The 17,082-nt window shown below is 31.9% G+C and overlaps 2 protein-coding genes and 1 long non-coding RNA gene across 3 annotated transcripts; 2 read left to right on the forward strand and 1 right to left on the reverse strand.

Moving 5' to 3' along the window:
* The first annotated feature begins 3,331 nt into the window (after nucleotides 1–3,331).
* LOC110635024 (uncharacterized) lies at nucleotides 3,332–6,072 on the forward strand. The gene is made up of 4 exons (XM_021784209.2): nucleotides 3,332–3,589; nucleotides 3,907–4,045; nucleotides 4,883–5,016; nucleotides 5,104–6,072. Exons 1-4 carry the CDS (start codon nucleotides 3,399–3,401, stop codon nucleotides 5,891–5,893), a joined length of 1,254 nt encoding a protein of 417 aa, XP_021639901.2. The 5' UTR covers nucleotides 3,332–3,398; the 3' UTR covers nucleotides 5,894–6,072.
* A 1,335-nt stretch (nucleotides 6,073–7,407) lies between these two features.
* LOC110635023 (CBL-interacting serine/threonine-protein kinase 10) lies at nucleotides 7,408–10,360 on the reverse strand. Its single transcript, XM_021784208.2, has 2 exons — nucleotides 10,016–10,360; nucleotides 7,408–9,448 (listed from the first exon to the last, which is right to left on the reverse strand). The coding sequence occupies exon 2, from the start codon at nucleotides 9,014–9,016 to the stop codon at nucleotides 7,637–7,639; it is 1,380 nt and encodes a 459-aa protein (XP_021639900.2). The 5' UTR covers nucleotides 9,017–9,448; nucleotides 10,016–10,360; the 3' UTR covers nucleotides 7,408–7,636.
* A 4,436-nt stretch (nucleotides 10,361–14,796) lies between these two features.
* Nucleotides 14,797–16,231, forward strand: LOC131171455 (uncharacterized). Its single transcript, XR_009142123.1, has 3 exons — nucleotides 14,797–14,887; nucleotides 15,336–15,394; nucleotides 15,968–16,231. It is a non-coding gene; the product is annotated as an uncharacterized LOC131171455 (long non-coding RNA).
* The last annotated feature ends 851 nt before the right edge of the window (nucleotides 16,232–17,082 follow it).

Raw genomic sequence — 17,082 nt, forward strand, 5'->3', positions numbered from 1 at the left:
TTAGGTCAAAAGTCACCTCTGAGAGTGAATTGACCAAAATGCCCTTCATTGGTTCTAATTCATTTTTCTAATAGTGCTCAGTAACTCCTTGAATGCTGATTCAATTATTTGAACTTGTTTTCTTTCTTTTTTTGTGGTTTTTACATTTCCATTAGTTTCGCAATTATTCCTAAGCCTGGGGTGTCATAGAATCCCACACGAATTTATGGTAACAACTAAGCTCGCAGTCGATTCCTGGGTCGGTCACTCATCGCTGGGACATCGGCTCATTTAACCGATTAGGCTTTGTTTTTCTTATTTCTATTTCACCTTCATGTGATTTATATTAATCTTTATTTATGGCTTTTCTAGATAACATAGATATAGTTCTAGACATCCTGACTATCCAGATTGACACTAATCACCGGAACAGTAGAATATAGAGACTGCTTAGTATGGGGGTGTTACAATAACTGACGTGATAGCACATTTTTTTATTTTCATTTTTTTTTATCTTATTTTCAAAATTTTTTTTCCAAAGCAAATGTTTCGATGAGTGTGAAAGAAAATTAATTATTTCAACAAATTCACTTAAAAACAATGAAGTATTAAAATCATTATATTTCGGAAATATAGCATAAAATATGAAAAAAAAATGAAGAAAAATAATTTTGATAATAATGAGATATGAAATAAATAATATAATATAAATAAAAATTTTAACATTTTTGTATAACTATAACTCACTAATTTTTTTTAATTATTTAGGAAGCCAAAATATTAACCGTAATGAGAAAATGTAAAAATCTTTTTATTAAAAAAGAAAAGACTTATACCATCACTATATGTATATGTAATCAATTAAATATATTAATATGTGTGAAAAAATTGAGTTAGTACTTTTATATAAGAATAAAATAATAATATATTATAAATTATTTGATGTACATACAATACATATGCTTCGAATATACCAACACTAATATTAATATATATAAATGTACGAACGAGGGAACGAATTTATCAATAGATAAAAATATCTATAATTTTTTAAATTATTTAAAATATTAAAAATTTTAATATTTCAAAATTACAATTAAAATAAAAAAAATTTAGAACATATATTACCAACCATTAAAGTTAAAAAAAAAAAAACGGAAGTCTTTTCTATTATGTTAACAATTCTTTTTCTATTATAATTCTATTTAAAAAAAAATATATATATATATATATATATATTGAAAATATAAATAAAAATAAAACATATTTATAAATATGAAACATATTTTAATATACACTTAAATTTTTTAAATATTATAAAACATATTAAATAAGTTAATAAGTTATTTTAATTTATAAATTATTATAAGTTAATATGAAAGCATTAATTTATATTATTTTATAGAAATCGTATAATTTATGTTATTAAATGGCTGTGAAGCTTATTCTATAAAAATATAAAAAAGGTTATTGCATGCTTTTGTAATATAAAAAATTAATATAATCCTATTTTAATTTGAATTCACTCAAAATTTTACAACATTCTATAATTTGAATACATTTTTCATCATTGTTTTAAGAAATTATAAATCAAGATTAATCAATAATTTATATGCAATATATATATATATATATATATATATATATATATATATATATATATATATATATATAACTTTAATATTTTTTTAATTAATTGTTTAACTTAGAAATGAATAAAATTAACCTTATTTTTAATACTGTTTACTACATTAAAAATTTTAATACTATGAAAAGGAATTAAATTAAAATATTTAAAAATGCATTTACACTAACAAATTAAAAAAAAACAACATTTATGTAAAATATTAACATTAATAATTTTTAATTTAATTAGAGAAGTAATTATAAATTTAATTAAAATATAATTTTTTATATATTAGTTATCATATTAAAAAATTTTAATTCTTCATATTAAACGTAAAGTACTGAATGATAGAATGTAATAAGTTAGTGATAAAAAAAAATATTTAAAATAATATTTAAAATAATATTAAAATATTTATAATTTTAAATATTAATATTAAATTAATTTTAAATAAAATTATAAAAAAAAGTCGTATAGCTGAGCCAAATTAATTTGGAGTTAGGGATTAATTTTTGTTTTGTAGTTATTAGTATTTTAAATCATTTATTAATATTTTTAAAATTTTTTTTTTCTAAAAAATTAATTTTTTCAAAAAATATTTTTTAAAGAAAAAATTTCCAAATAATTTTTTAAATATTATTTTCTGTATTTTTTAAAAAATAAATAAAATATATTTATATCAAAATATTAAATAAAAATTTTAACTTCTTAAAGTGCATGATCCATAATTTTAAATATTAAAAAAATTTTCTTTCTAAAATTTCTTAAATTTTTTATTCTTTGAAATAATTTTGTGGGAAAATATTTCATGAAAATAATATTTTTTCAAAATATAAAGTTTATTTGAAAATATTTTTTTAAAATAAATTATTTTTGAAAAATGCTTCACAAAAATAATTTTTTCAAAATTTACAAAAAAAAGACTTATTTATTATTTTTCTAAAAATTTGAAAGATAGCTAATAATTTAATCAAGGATAATAATTTTTATATATATTTTATAAAAGTTTTTTTATTTTTAAATACAAAGATTAATTTACTACTAAATTTAAAAATATAAAAACTTATTTATTTAAATTTAGAAATATATAAAAAAAAAACTTATTAATAATGTCAGACTATAACTAGGGGTGAGCAATCGGTTCAAACCGAACCGAACCGAATTAAATTATCAAAATTGAACCGTCAATTTTAGAAACCGAACCGAACCGAAATTAGTGAAAAATCGAATCAAACCGAACCGCTTTAATTCGGTTCGGTTCGATTTAAACCGATCAGTTTGATTTTTGATTGATTTTTTAATTTAGACTTGATTTTCAAGTTATTTGGTCTAATTTTAACTTTGGTTTGAACCTAATAACCATTAATCAATGAAATTAAATAATTAATATATATAAAATTAAATATAATTCATAAATTTTTCATAAAAATAAATTAATTCAAAAATCGATTCGATTCGATTTAGTTCGATTTGACTATATAAATCACTATTCGGTTCGGTTCGATTTTTTCTCTTCAAAATCGAATCGAACCGAAATAACCGAAATTTTTATAAATTAAAACCGAACCGAACCGATTAACTTTTAAAATCGAACCAATTAAACCAAATTGAATCGATTCGATTCGATTTTTCGATTTGAACCGTATTGTGCTCAGCCCTAACTATAACTATTCAAAATATAATTCTTCCTTTTGAAAATTCCAATAAAAGCCACATAGCAACGGTCGAATTGCATCCCACTCCTCTTAACACACGCACACGCAGAGAGAGAGAGAGAGAGAGAGAGAGAGAGATGAGGAAGAGGAAGTCATGCCCGAGAGTAACAGGGAAGAGAACATCAAAGGAAATAGCAGAAAGACTAAATCCGAGGGAAGAAAATGGAGATGAAAACGAAGAAGAGAAAAACAAACAAGGAAAAGGGTTTTACGCTTGCTATCTCTTGACTTCCCTCTGCCCTCGCTTCAAAGGCCATACCTATATAGGGTTCGTTCTTTGCTTCTTAACTTTCAATTCGAGATTCATCAAATTTCTTAAATCTCTGTATTGAGATCGATTAAAGTATTATTCAAAACAAATGAAACCCATTTCCACCTGCACAATTTTCTTCGTTAATTTGTAATAATGGTTGTTTTTATTTTAAGTTTCTTGATCTTTTTCACTTTTGATCTTGAGGGCCTCTTTGATTTTATTAAATTCATGACTTGGCATTCTTGATCTTGAATCTGGTAATACCTTTCAGCCAATAAGATTGTGTAATGATTCGTGCTCTTTTCATCTGTTGAATTGGTTGGATTCTTCAGATTTACAGTGAATCCACGGCGTCGTATTAGGCAACACAATGGTGAAATCAGAAGTGGAGCTTTTAGAACCAAGAAAAGGCGACCTTGGGAAATGGTCTTCTGCATTTTTGGTTTCCCAACTAATGTATCTGCTCTCCAGGTTATCATTATTCTTGTAATTTGATTAGCTTTTTCACTTCTTGCTAGCTACAAGTAAATGTTAAAAGCAATTTTTTCATGGATAAGATGCCACATTATGATGAGCATTAGCATATTTACCAGCCTTAATATAAGAAGTACTTGAATATAAGATTAACCTCTAATAATCTTACTCTTGGCAGCTGATATATTTGTATTATCTTTGAAATTAAATTTCTTTTTTCGGTATTCAATCTATAAGGGCATTTCTAGAATCCTATGTGGTCAGAAGCTTGTGAAGACTGTTGTGTTAAGTAATTTGGTTGCTGTTGTCTTAGATGTTCTTTATGACATTCTTTGAATCAAGCTGAATATTTAAGATTCTATGCCATTTTCTCTTTGTCTCAGCTTCCTGTATTCTTTATCATTTTCATCTAGTCAGGATACCAATATTTAGCAGTGTCTTATTTGTGCAGTAGAATAGCTTTTTGCTGATTGATAGAGTATGAAATGAGAGATGTGTTGCAGTTTTGTAGAAAATTTTTTGACGGACGTGCAATCTCCAGTTCAAGAACTGGCTTTTTATTTTAGCTTTTTTTTTTTTTCTTAAAAGCAAATAATACTTGTGGTTCTGTGGAATTCATGCACAAGTCTTTTTTTTTCTTTTTGAATTTAATAACTAGGAAACAAGAAATTATTTTGTCTAAACATCTTTCAAAAAGTTGTCTATGATTGAATTCTAACATCTTGGGCAGGTTTTGATGTTTTTTAGAATGGAAGTAATTGTATTAAATGTGTATTCATCTCATGTGTCTTTGTACTAAAATATTGAAATGTTGAATTGGATATACAAATGCAGTTTGAATGGGCATGGCAGCATCCAACAGAATCAGTAGCTGTCAGGCAAGCAGCTGCAACTTTTAAATCATTCTCAGGGGTAGCTAATAAGATTAAACTTGCATACACAATGCTTAACCTTCCAGCTTGGCGGAGGTATGACTTCTTCAAATATAGGTTGCCTTGTTTCTGAGTTGATGTTAAAATTTATCAAAGACTGACTGTTCCTCTGTTTGTGATTAGCTTGAACATTACCGTGAACTATTTCTCAACAAAATACACAAAGCATTCTGCTGCTTGCCCAAGCTTGCCAGAGCACATGAAGGTCCAGGTTTGCCCCATTGATGAGCTTCCTTGTTATACTGAAACAGATGAGACTTTGTTGGAATTCACGGATGCTGAATATGTATTTGATGACAAGGAAGAATATGATAACGCTGCCAATATTAATGGCACTGTAGAAGCGAACATGACAGAGATCCAATCTCACTCCATGGATGGGTTTCCATGCTATCATAAAGGGGAGGAAAGTTCTGGCAGCAAAGATAGCAATGTTGAACAATGCAATGAAGGTGACAATACAAGTGAGGCTGTAAAAGAAACGTGTGCAGACACAACAGTTCATATTTGTTTGGATATTGCACATAACATTGATGAGAATTCTTATGAAAAATTTGGTTGGTTTAAAGAGTATGGCAAGAGAGAGCAAACTGTGAAGAATATTTTTGCAGATTATCCTCCTACTGCAGAAGTTGATCATGCACTAGTGGGTTCGGCATCATCCCCTTTTACTGACTTTTCTGATGATGGATTAACATCGATGAATAAGAACATTTCTGATTTGGATTGGTTGAATGGGAAAAGATTTAGAGAGGAATCTGATAAAGATCCACATCCGATTCACAATTATACTTCCCCACAAGAAATTGAGGTTATAGATTTGTTATCCCCATCTTCAGGATTCAAAATTAGGTCAAGCATAAAGAAGAGAAGAATATCTACTGTTTGTCCAGAGATAATTGACTTGACATAGGCGCCTGAGTAAGTACTGATGAGATCATTGACTTGATGAAATCTCCCTATTAATTTGTCAAATTATTCAGTGTTGGACATAATAAGTAAAACAAATAATGGGAATAATAAATGAAGTGTTTCAATATGGATTGTGTAGATTGTAGTATTATTATAACAGTCAGAAACTTTTCTTATCCATATTTTGCTTTTAGATTTATCTGTGGCTGTTTATGTTTTGAGTAAATATGTGCAGAGTACAGTATTTAGGTTAGTCAGGTTGAGCATGTTACATCAAGAGAAGTGCTGAAAACGAAGTGTCTTTCATTTTGTGTGAGTTGCAATGGATTGCAGCTTCAAATTATTTTGAGAAATCAATTTGGATGGATATGAATTTCAAATGATAAGATATTTGAATCTAGTATCATGTTAAATTTGCAATTTTTTATTTCAGAAGACAAATTCAAATTCATATTTATATTAAATACATATCAGTCTAAATGGAACCTTAGCTTTAATCAGATACTTTGTCTTCATGCCATGGATGTAGAAGGCAGAAGAAAAAGACTAATGGAGAAATAGAAGGCAGAGGTATCTGTAAATCTTTAGGTTGTGTAGGAAGGAAGACATCTGGAAATATTATTAGCCATAAAACATTGGGGACCAATGGCTATCAAATCACATGATTGCCGCATTGCTTTCTTTATTTTTATCCAAAACAATGAAGCCTGGCTATCAAATTTCACCCTCTTGCAACTTTTTTACAAAGCCTGGTAGGTAAGAGGCATGTGAACTCAGGAGATTCATCACTAAATATCCTCACCAAAAACCAGGAAGGTGAAACCTCAAACTGTATAACCACCATAAGACAATTTACATGAGAACTAATATTGGCAAGATGAGGTAACAAGTGTCGTATTTGCAGAAGAACTTGAAGACATTCATCTGCAAAACTGCATATCTGGACATGTGAACTGCACTGTGTATATATTCCAATGCAGTGCTTGTTGGTAATCTTGTGAATCAAAGCTCGCTTTATGTTTCTGGTCCCAAAAAGGACATCACACTTGCTTAGCAATTTTCTTAATCCATGAACCACAGAACTGGTGCCACACAAGACTTTCTCTAGTGGTTCATTGAGAACACATTTTTAACATTATGATTTCCAAGATGGAAGATTTCCTGCTGGAACAAAAAAAAAATGGATTAACTACAGCCCAGGAACCAAGGTAGAATTTTGTAGCACAAAGACAGCAGGTGCAGCAAATTAAAAGATACCAAAGAAGGATGAAGTTTTTCAACAGTAGATCTTTAAATAGAGAAAACATAATGCTTGTTACCATTGGTATGTGACAGAGTTGGCCACATTTCAGTCTTTCGACAGGACCTAAAATACCCAACAGCATAATATTAACTAGACTGATCCTTCTACTCTTACCAAGATCAGCGTTAGCTGCCAGGCAATCCCTTTGTTGGACATAAATAATTATACCTTTTCAATGCATACAGAATGCATAAAAAAGAATCACATCAAGATTACAGAAACAGAAGATCACTGCTTTAACAGTAAGTCCTTGTTCACAACAAACCAAATACAAGCAAATTCATTTAGGTGGGATCTAATACTCACATAGACAAACACTAAGTTGGAAAAAAAAAAATGAGCACTTAATGAACGTGGACACACAACCATAAGTCATCATTAAAACACAAGCACTTCGAGAATGGGATAAGCAAACAAGGAAAACACTGCTAGTCTAGTCTACTATGTCATTGCTGCAGCTGCTGCTAATGTAGTTTCTTGTTCTTGTTGCTGCTGCTGGGGCTGCTGTAGTTGCTCGCTTTGCCAAACCCAAACAATATCTTGGAGAGCAGGCTTTATATCCTCTTTCAATACCTTCTGATATTCCATTGTATCTCCGCTAGATTTCTTCACCTCTACCAAATAAAAATTCGGAGTGACCTCAAAGATCTCTGCATCAATGGATAAGGGCCCTTTTCTACCCTCCTGTAGTCCTTCCATTTTCAGCAAACCTGCTTCCTTCTTCATGATCTTCAGCCTTAGACGCTTGGCAACATCTTCAAGTTTAGATATGATGACCGATGCAGGTTGCACAGAAGTAAATCTTGCTTCTCTCAGTTGAGAATTTTCATCAAATAATCCAGAGAGATTAAACCCAGCTGAAAGAGAAATGATATCAAAAGCATTTAACTTTGGAGGTTCGACTGACTCATGCTTTGCCTCCAAAGACATGCTGCTATTCTCAGAAGGGCCAGAACCATTCCTGTCCAAAACATCCTGACTTTCTGTTTCAGTTTTCTTCTGTTTAGAGTTCAATCCTTTTCTATACCAAGAACTTTCTTTTATCTTATCCATGGAAATCCTAGTAGTGGGGCTTGGATCAAGCATCTTAAACAGCAGCCTACGAGCTTCTTGAGGAAACCAATTAGGGCATTTGAACTCAGCTTTGCCAATTTTTCTGTACATCTCCATCAAGTTTGAATCATGAAATGGAAGATAACCTGCCAGTAGAACAAATAAAACCACACCACAAGACCATATATCAGCTTTCGCCCCATCATAGCCTTTCCTGTTGATCACTTCCGGAGCTACGTATGCAGGTGTCCCACAAGTTGTATGGAGTAGTCCATCTTGGTGTTTGGATTCAGCAAGTGCACTTAACCCAAAGTCACTTATCTTTAGATTCTCATTCTCATCCAACAATAGGTTTTCTGGCTTAATGTCTCGATGATAAACACCCCTGCTGTGGCAGAAATCAACTGCATTGATCAACTGTTGAAAATACTTGCATGCAACATCCTCCTTTAGCTTTCCTTTAGCAACCTTGTTAAAGAGTTCACCACCTTTACAATACTCCATTACAAAGTAAATCTTACTTTTGGTTGCCATGACCTCATAAAGCTGCACAATATTAGGGTGTCTAACAATTCTCATCACAGATATTTCCCTCTTGATCTGATCAACAAGCGCTACCCTTAAAATCTTCTCTTTGTCAATCACCTTAATTGCCACACTTTGATACGTTCTGATACTCCTTGCATAATAAACCTTTGCAAAGGTGCCTTGGCCAAGCAATCTCCCTATCTCATATTTTTGTGTCAAGATACTGGGTTTATTTTCCATCACAGGCCAAAATTGCAAATTCAATAATCTCAACTATTCTATCCCACCAATACGCTACATATATAATCCACAAAACATAAGAGTTACGCGCAGTAGAAGCAGCTCAACCGTCTTCACATAGATCACGCATTAACAAGACAGGAAATTTGTAAAGAGTTGCAGGCTCATATTGCTCTTCAGCAGAACATGCGAATGAGGAAGTACAATCTAAGAATCTAGTCTCATCAAGGACAACAAAAGGCAAGTCTTGCAATGCCACTAACTTATGGGCATCAGTGACAGAGTTCCAAACATTCAGGCACATCATGCAGCATTCCCTAGGTTCCCCCTTTCAAAGTAGAACTCAAGAAAGCTGTAATGAACTTGCTGAGCGATTAACTTGAGGAACTTCAACAGAATATCCGTATAATAATCGCAAATTGGGTTTATAACCTGAAAATAAAAGAACAAAAAAAGGGAAAAGAAGAAATTACATTGATATTCTGGAATATAATAGTTTTTCCCATCCCTAGAGATTAAACCCACTTCCGATTGGATCTAATTACACTTATTCCATAAAAGGTTCAGTAGAAAAGAAACCAAGAAATGATTCACATTCATGGCATGCTAATCCTACTGAAAGTTGAATCTCAAGGATACATCCTTAGCTAAGAATTGCAATACAAATAATTAAAAAAATAATAAAATAAGGAAGGTGGATAAAAATTCCAGCTTCAGAAGCTTAAGAAGCCAATACAAACTTTAGCACGTAATCATAAACAATATAATTTGAAGCCCAAAAAAGTCTTAAAATACATGGATATTCACTTTGGGAACATCAAAAATCAAGAACCCAAAAACACATCTCAAATTGAAAAAGTGAAAAACTTTAAAAACAAGAAATCATCAACATCTGTGAAACTGAAAATACCAACATAGACAACCACCAAAAAGAATCAGATCAAAACAATATCCAATTTCTTAACGAACAAAAAATCAAACTTAAAGCAAAATTATTACCTTTTATTGATCGTAGTTGGCTGCTGTGGATCCAAGACCAGAACGAAGAATATGATCGAGACAGCTAACTCTTGTTTTCCTTTATATTTTTTTCTCTCTGGTTTGTGGGGTTCTTTTGTTAATCGAAACAGAAACAGAAACAGAAACAGAAACAGCAAATGAGAAAAAGAAGCTTTTTTTTTTTTTTTTTGAAAGAACTGAAATGGAAATGGGAATGGGAATTTCGGGCAAATTCGAATTGATGACTGATGAAACCTTAATGCTAGATTTTTTTTGTCTATACGGTACAAATACTACCGCGTGCTTGTGTTCTCGTGTGGCAGTGCTCGTTATAAGAATGATGAGCTCTGCTCTGCCTTCGTTTGATGAATTGGAATATCGTTGTGATCCAAGTAGATGTTTCAGATGTTGACCGCGAGATGAAGAGTTAGGTTGAAAAAATTTATCTGGACAAGTGGGTATTGAATATTTGATTGGGTCGGTCCATTTGGCGGCAAAGTTTACAAAAAATAAAAATAAAAAAAACAAAACTTTCTTCTGTCCACCCTTCATTTATCATTTTTCAAAAATTATTTTATGTAAAATTATTTATTATTTTAAAAAAAATTAATAAATATTATTTTTTTTAATTTTATTCTTATTTTATTAAATATTAATTATTTTCATAATTTTTTTAAATTTATATTATAAATAAAATTAATGATAATTTAATTAAATTAAAAAATATTTTATTATAATTTAAAAGATTTAATTATTTTTAAAATATAATATAAAAATTTTAAATAAGACGAATTAATTTAACACTTTTAATATTAGCATTATTGGTGGTACGTCTTCATCGAATGAGGCTTGTCCCGTATTCTTTTGTCTTTAAAACAATTAGCGAATTGTATTTTTTTTTTAGCATGATTAGCGATTTTTTTTGGTTGATTTATTCGCAATTATAATTAATTTTATGTTTGGTGTGAAGGAATAAGTTCCAGTCTCTTCTAATTTTATTTCTAATGCTATCCTAAATGATTTATCATAATGAAGTTTATTTTACTTTAAAAACATTTATATTAAAATTTATATAAAATTAATTATACTATATAAATTTTGATATAAATATTTAATTTAAGAGTTGATATATTCAGTTTTTATATAAGACTAGGGCGGATGAATCAATTGATCCCACTCAATCTTTTTAAAAATAAAATTTTCACACACACATATATATGTCTCAATAAAATAAATTTTTAACTCCATTAAAATTTTTAAAATATTATTATATTTAATAAATTTAGATTTGTTGAAAACTTACCCTAAACACATATTATTTTAATATTTTAAAATAAATAATAAAACCTACTAAAATGAAAATTTGTTTACTAAAATTCTAAAATACTAGCTTTCTTCTCTAAATTTTCATTTTATAACTTTCATCTCTTCTAACTTCTCTTTTCATATTATCTCCATAGAGTCACAATTTTTTCCTTTTAAAATAATTGTCAAAAAAAAAAAATCTAAACTTTCTAAATTTTTGTAATTCTACCTCAAACCTTGAAAATTACCAATTAAACCCAAAACTTTAAAAGGAGTTGTAATTGTATCTTTATCATTTATTGTAGCGTTAATGGGATAACAGCGTGCCACCTACAACGCTAACTCAATGTCATGTCAACCTAAGTAATTGCCAAAAAGAAAAACTTTTAAATTGTTGCAATTCTACCTAAATATTGAAAATTACCAATTAAACCTAACCTTTGAAAGGAATTGTAATTACACCATACTGTTTATTATACTATTAAAGGGGGGTAACGGTGTGTCACGTAGGACTCCAGTTGAGCACCATGTTAACCATTACCAATCTAGAAGACTGCACAAGCGCACCCCTTTTTAATTTTTTGCTCAAAAGTTCTTGTTTCTGTACTTACACCTACAGATTTCATATTCTCTTTGAATAAAATCGTCTGTATAGCTAATCTCTCTCTCTTTGTGTATATCCATGGCAGAAAAGTATAGAGATGTTCACTCAACTCTGTTCTATGGGAGATACGAGCTCGGCCAGATGATGGGACGTAGCACTTTTATAAGGTCTACCATGCTCGCAATTTGCAAACGGGAAAGAAAGCATAGCGATCAAGGTGCTAGCAAATGGAAGATGATTAAGGCCGATATGATGGAGCAAATCAAAAGGGAATTATTGTTATTTCTAGTAGTTAATATCTACAATTGATTTTTATCACAGTCGTACCATTTATCACCATGATTTGAAGTCGGAAAATCTTTTTCTCAATGAAGATGACAACTTGAATATTACAGATTTTTAAGCATGTTGTTATCCCATTTAACAATGTAACAAACGATAAGGTGCAATTGCAACTCCTTTTAAAGCTTAGAGTTTAATTGATAATTTTTAAAGTGGGATAAAATTACAATAATTTGGAAATTTCAGGGTTTTTTTTTTTTTTTGCAATTATTCCTATTTTATGTGGTGCTAAGCTGGTGTCTTATGTGGCACGCCATTACCCCATTAACGGTGCAACAAATGGTAGAATACAATTGTAACTTATGTCAAAATTTAGGATTTAATTGGTAATTTTAAAGTTAGGGGTAGAATTGCAAAATTTTAGAAAGTTCAATTTTTTATTTGCAATTATCCCTATTCTTCTTCTTTTTTTTTTTTCTCTTTCTTCACATATTGACTTTGTTTTTTGTCTTTTCCATTTCTATGCTAATAAAACTAGTGGAAAATTTTAGTATCATAAGTTAAATTTTTATTTTTTATTTTATAGTTTATGTTCTATTCTAACGTGACGAAACTCGTTTATGAAATCAAATAAAAAATCAATTATGAAATAATTTTTTGATTACATATATTTAAAAAAAAATAGCATTAATAATAAAGCGAGCATACACTTTTAAGAAATGAAAACTCATTTAGTACAATAGTAAATTTAAGATTATAACAAAAATTTATTATTTTATAAAATTATTTTTTTATTCAATTGTAATTATATAATAAAATTTTACATGCATTATTATATTGCAATAAATAGTTTATTGTTGTATATAATATTTTCCTCTAAATTGAACAAAATAATTGTTTCTGAACCCATTGACTCAATTTCTTAGCTCTGCTATGCAATTATTATAAGCTTGATTTTGCATGAGAATAGTTTAATAATTATTAAACTAAATATTTACATTTAGATTAGTGTATTGATGTGTACCGAATGCACCAATTAAAACCTACTTGGATATAGGGTAAGCAGATATCGATTTCATAGGGAATGAGTAAATGCAAATAAGAAAACAGATCTTAGAGACATAAAAAAAAAAGGAACTTAAAACAGATAAAATAAATACATAATCTATCAAACTAAATATGCAAAGTAAAATAAAGGGGATTTTGATTGGTATTTGCTAAACTACTGAAGCTAAACTAATAATACTAGAATATAAATTAAGGCTAATGACACTTATGAATACTCAATTCAATCAGATTGCAATAAATTCAGTAGAAAGGGTGTATCCATCATGTAACATGTATTAATTATTAACTAAATATGCAAATTTATTCTATTGAGTAAATTGGTTATAGAAGTTAACAACTTCCTTATCTTTCCTTACATATTAGATTAATCAGGAAGTATCCTATAATTAATCCCTTACCATCATACTCAATCTAAGACTAGAGTAGGTTATAATTAAGTTTAATAGTAGCATTAATCATTAAAAAGACATCCTAATTTAATATAATAAACTCATTTAGCATGGTTCGTTCAACCTAGACACTCATCTTTATAATAAAATAAATCATTATGTATCACTTGTAATCAGATTATTCAAACTATTATGTACTCAAATTATCTTAAATTAGTAATATGTTTTCATGCATAATTAGTTGGTTGGCCACTCTAACTAACCATACATTCTGTAACACCCCAAAATTTTATTAATTATGAGTATTTTTGATATTTAAATTTTATTTAAATTTTAGGAATTTTTTTGAGATTTTTCGGATTTTAAAAATCGGGTTCGATTTTCCGAAAATATAAACTTTGATGATTTTTAAAAATTAATTTAAAGACCACGTGGCAAAACTAAAAATATATTTGGAGTCTACGTATTTTTCTGAATTTTCTGAAATTTTTTCGGAATTTTTGGACCTCGTTTTCGGTCCCGAGGCAGAGTAAAAAATTCAAAATTTTGTATTTCGAATCGAACCGGCCGAATCGAACCGGACCGGTCGAATCGAACCGGCCCCCTTTCCTTTTTCTTCTCCCGCGCGCGTCTCTCTCTTTTCTCTTTCTTCTCTCTCCTCCTCTCCCCTGCGCGCGCGCGTCGCTCCAGTTTCTCCGGCCAAATCCGGCCGATCCGGCCACCGATTGGACCGGGTCTTGTGTCCAAAATCATCTACTCGGCGAGAGCTTTCCATAGACACCAAGAACGCCGAAATCCATCGAGCGGATTGTCCGATTTTTGCTCGGGAAGATTTTCGCCCATTTCGACTTTTGGGCTAGATTTCTCGAAAACCGTGAATCCCACGAGAAAACCGAGGCTACCAGCACGCTCCACTCGACGAGGGCTTCGCTGGATATTAATTTCAAAATTTTCCGACAACGTTTTTCGGTGGGTCCCACGGAAATTCGCAGTGTATTTTCGAGCATTAAATGAGCTTAGAAAATTCTGAAAAATTTATGTACTAACCCCCGTGTTATGGGCTTCGTGTAGGTATTCTCATTTCGCGGAAATTCGACGATTGGCCAAGGTCTGCGAAATTAGGCGCATGCACTGCTGGAAAAGTCTCCGAATTGGGCCGAGATTTTGCCTACCCCCCCATTGTCAGACGTCCCGAGCGCGTCCCCGAAGTCGGAATCGGCAAAGGTAAACCCGAACCTTGTTTTTACGTAATTTTCTAGTGCTTAAATAGGATTAAAAATCCATAAAATATTCGTAGTAGCTTAGAAAATTACGATTCTTTTTGCAATAGCTTAGTAATATTGCTAAGGACCGCGGGGCAAAGTTTTAGAATTTTTAGAGTTGATTTGGGCAGTTTTTGCAAAAATGGTCAATTATAGGGACTAAATTGAAATTTTACATATTGTGATGAATGATTGGTTTGGTGGGCCCAGGAGGGGCTGTGTGATATGACTGAGTTGTGGATATATGGATTGTGAGTATAGAAGTGTGTTTTGAACCCTTTTTTAGGTTGGTTAGGTCCTAGGTATAGGGGGGACTCACTAGGATTTTCGGCACGACTTAGGACGTATTTGGGTCTTTTCTTGATTTGTATTGAGTCATTTGTATTAAATGATTGTAATATGATTGTCAGGTGAGCCGGGACAGCCTTCTTCCTCCGCCCAGCCACCACAGTGATTTGTCGTCAAGTCTGTGAGTAAAATATTAATTTTAACTGTAATTTCGATATTATTATATGTTCAGCATGCCCATGCATCACTTATATGCATATATTTATGTAGTTAAACTCTAGGCACGAATTATGTTGCATTGATAACTGTTAATGTGCCATGAGTGTTGTTGTGGTAATTTGGAGCAGTGTGCGTGCGTTGGCGTGCGTGTGATGTGGTGTGGACTATGGATAGGACGGGTAGACACGGCTTGAGTTCTTCGCTGGGACCCGGTCCTTCGGGGTAGACACGGCTTGAGTTCTTCGCTGGGACCCCGATTTGGTATTTAAGTGGAAGTCCGAGCTGAGTTCTTCGCTGGCACCAGATTGGATTTAAGAGAGCTGTATAGGGGATCAGCTCCCATATACTATGAATGATGTTACAGGGTGTGTGAGTGCTCCAAATTACCTTTTTGATGCTATGATGTGAATATGGTGTTGATGTTGCATTTCACTCTACAGGTTGCATTAGTTTCAGATAGTTATAGAGATTATAGTTAAGATTGATATTTTACTCTCTGAGTCGAACGCTCACTCCTGTTCAAAAATTTTTACAGGCCACAGGAGGATATTTTGTTCTGGGTTAACCTGCTTTTCTACCTCGCAGGTTGTTTATCAATATTGTGTAATTTTAATTACTCCTAGAATTTCCGCATGTGTTAGCAGTATTTATTTGAAATTGGTCTGTAATATTTTTATCATGTTGGACCTGTAAACTTAAATATGTTATGCATGTTGATGGATTGGATGAGGGAGCTGAGCTCCCATTTATTTTATGTTGATGAGTATGTGGAGGGTGAGCTGAGCTCCCCAATTGAGTATTTATTGTGTTTACAGTCGGGTGAGTCAAAACTCCCGTTGGAAAGTCCAATTTATGGCCGGACTCTGTCCGTTTGTTTTCTTGAAATTGGGCCCAAATGGGCCTTAGAGTTGGGTTAATGAATAGTTAAGGCTTACTACGGGCCTCGGGGGCTTTAGGCTGGCCCAGGTCCTAGTGCCGGTCCGGCCCATAGGTTGGGTCGTGACAAATGTGGTATCAGAGCTTAGGCTCCAGATTCTTAGGGAATGTTGTCTAAAGTGTTGGGAAGAGTCTAATAGGAGTCACATGCGGAAATATAGGGTCCACATTCGTCTTGCATTGTCATCTTTGCTTCTAGTTTCTGCTCCATATGTTATGTATAAATATGAGTCTATAGAGCTGTATAATGTGCAGTTTTGAATTTTGTGGGCTAATGCTGCTGAATTTCAGGAAAATGCGTAGAAGCAGGAGAGCTGCCACTGCACCAGAACCAGATGTGCCCGACGAAGTGTCGGCACAGGATGAGGCGCTTTGCCAGGAGGCGGGGTAGGAGGCCTAGAGTCGCTCAAGTAGAGGAGCACCAACCCAGATCTGAGAGCAGTCCTTTATGGCACAGGTCCCATGGACCCCATGGCGGCTACTCTAGGCGGTGCAGAGAACCATCGACATGATGGCTCAAGATATGGTCCATCCTCCACAAAGCAGCGATCCACCGCACCAAGAGAGGAATCTTACAAGCGGATCATAAACTTCAAGAAGTTGGTGCGGTACTTATGATGTGTCGACGCGCATATCGGTTTTGGATTCTCGCGGCGAGCAGAAATTACGATTGGTGATAGAAGATTGATAGAATGTATGCAGCACGTCATGGGG

Source organism: Hevea brasiliensis, chromosome 12 (assembly GCF_030052815.1).
Source record: "Hevea brasiliensis isolate MT/VB/25A 57/8 chromosome 12, ASM3005281v1, whole genome shotgun sequence".
Classification (NCBI taxonomy): domain Eukaryota; kingdom Viridiplantae; phylum Streptophyta; class Magnoliopsida; order Malpighiales; family Euphorbiaceae; genus Hevea; species Hevea brasiliensis.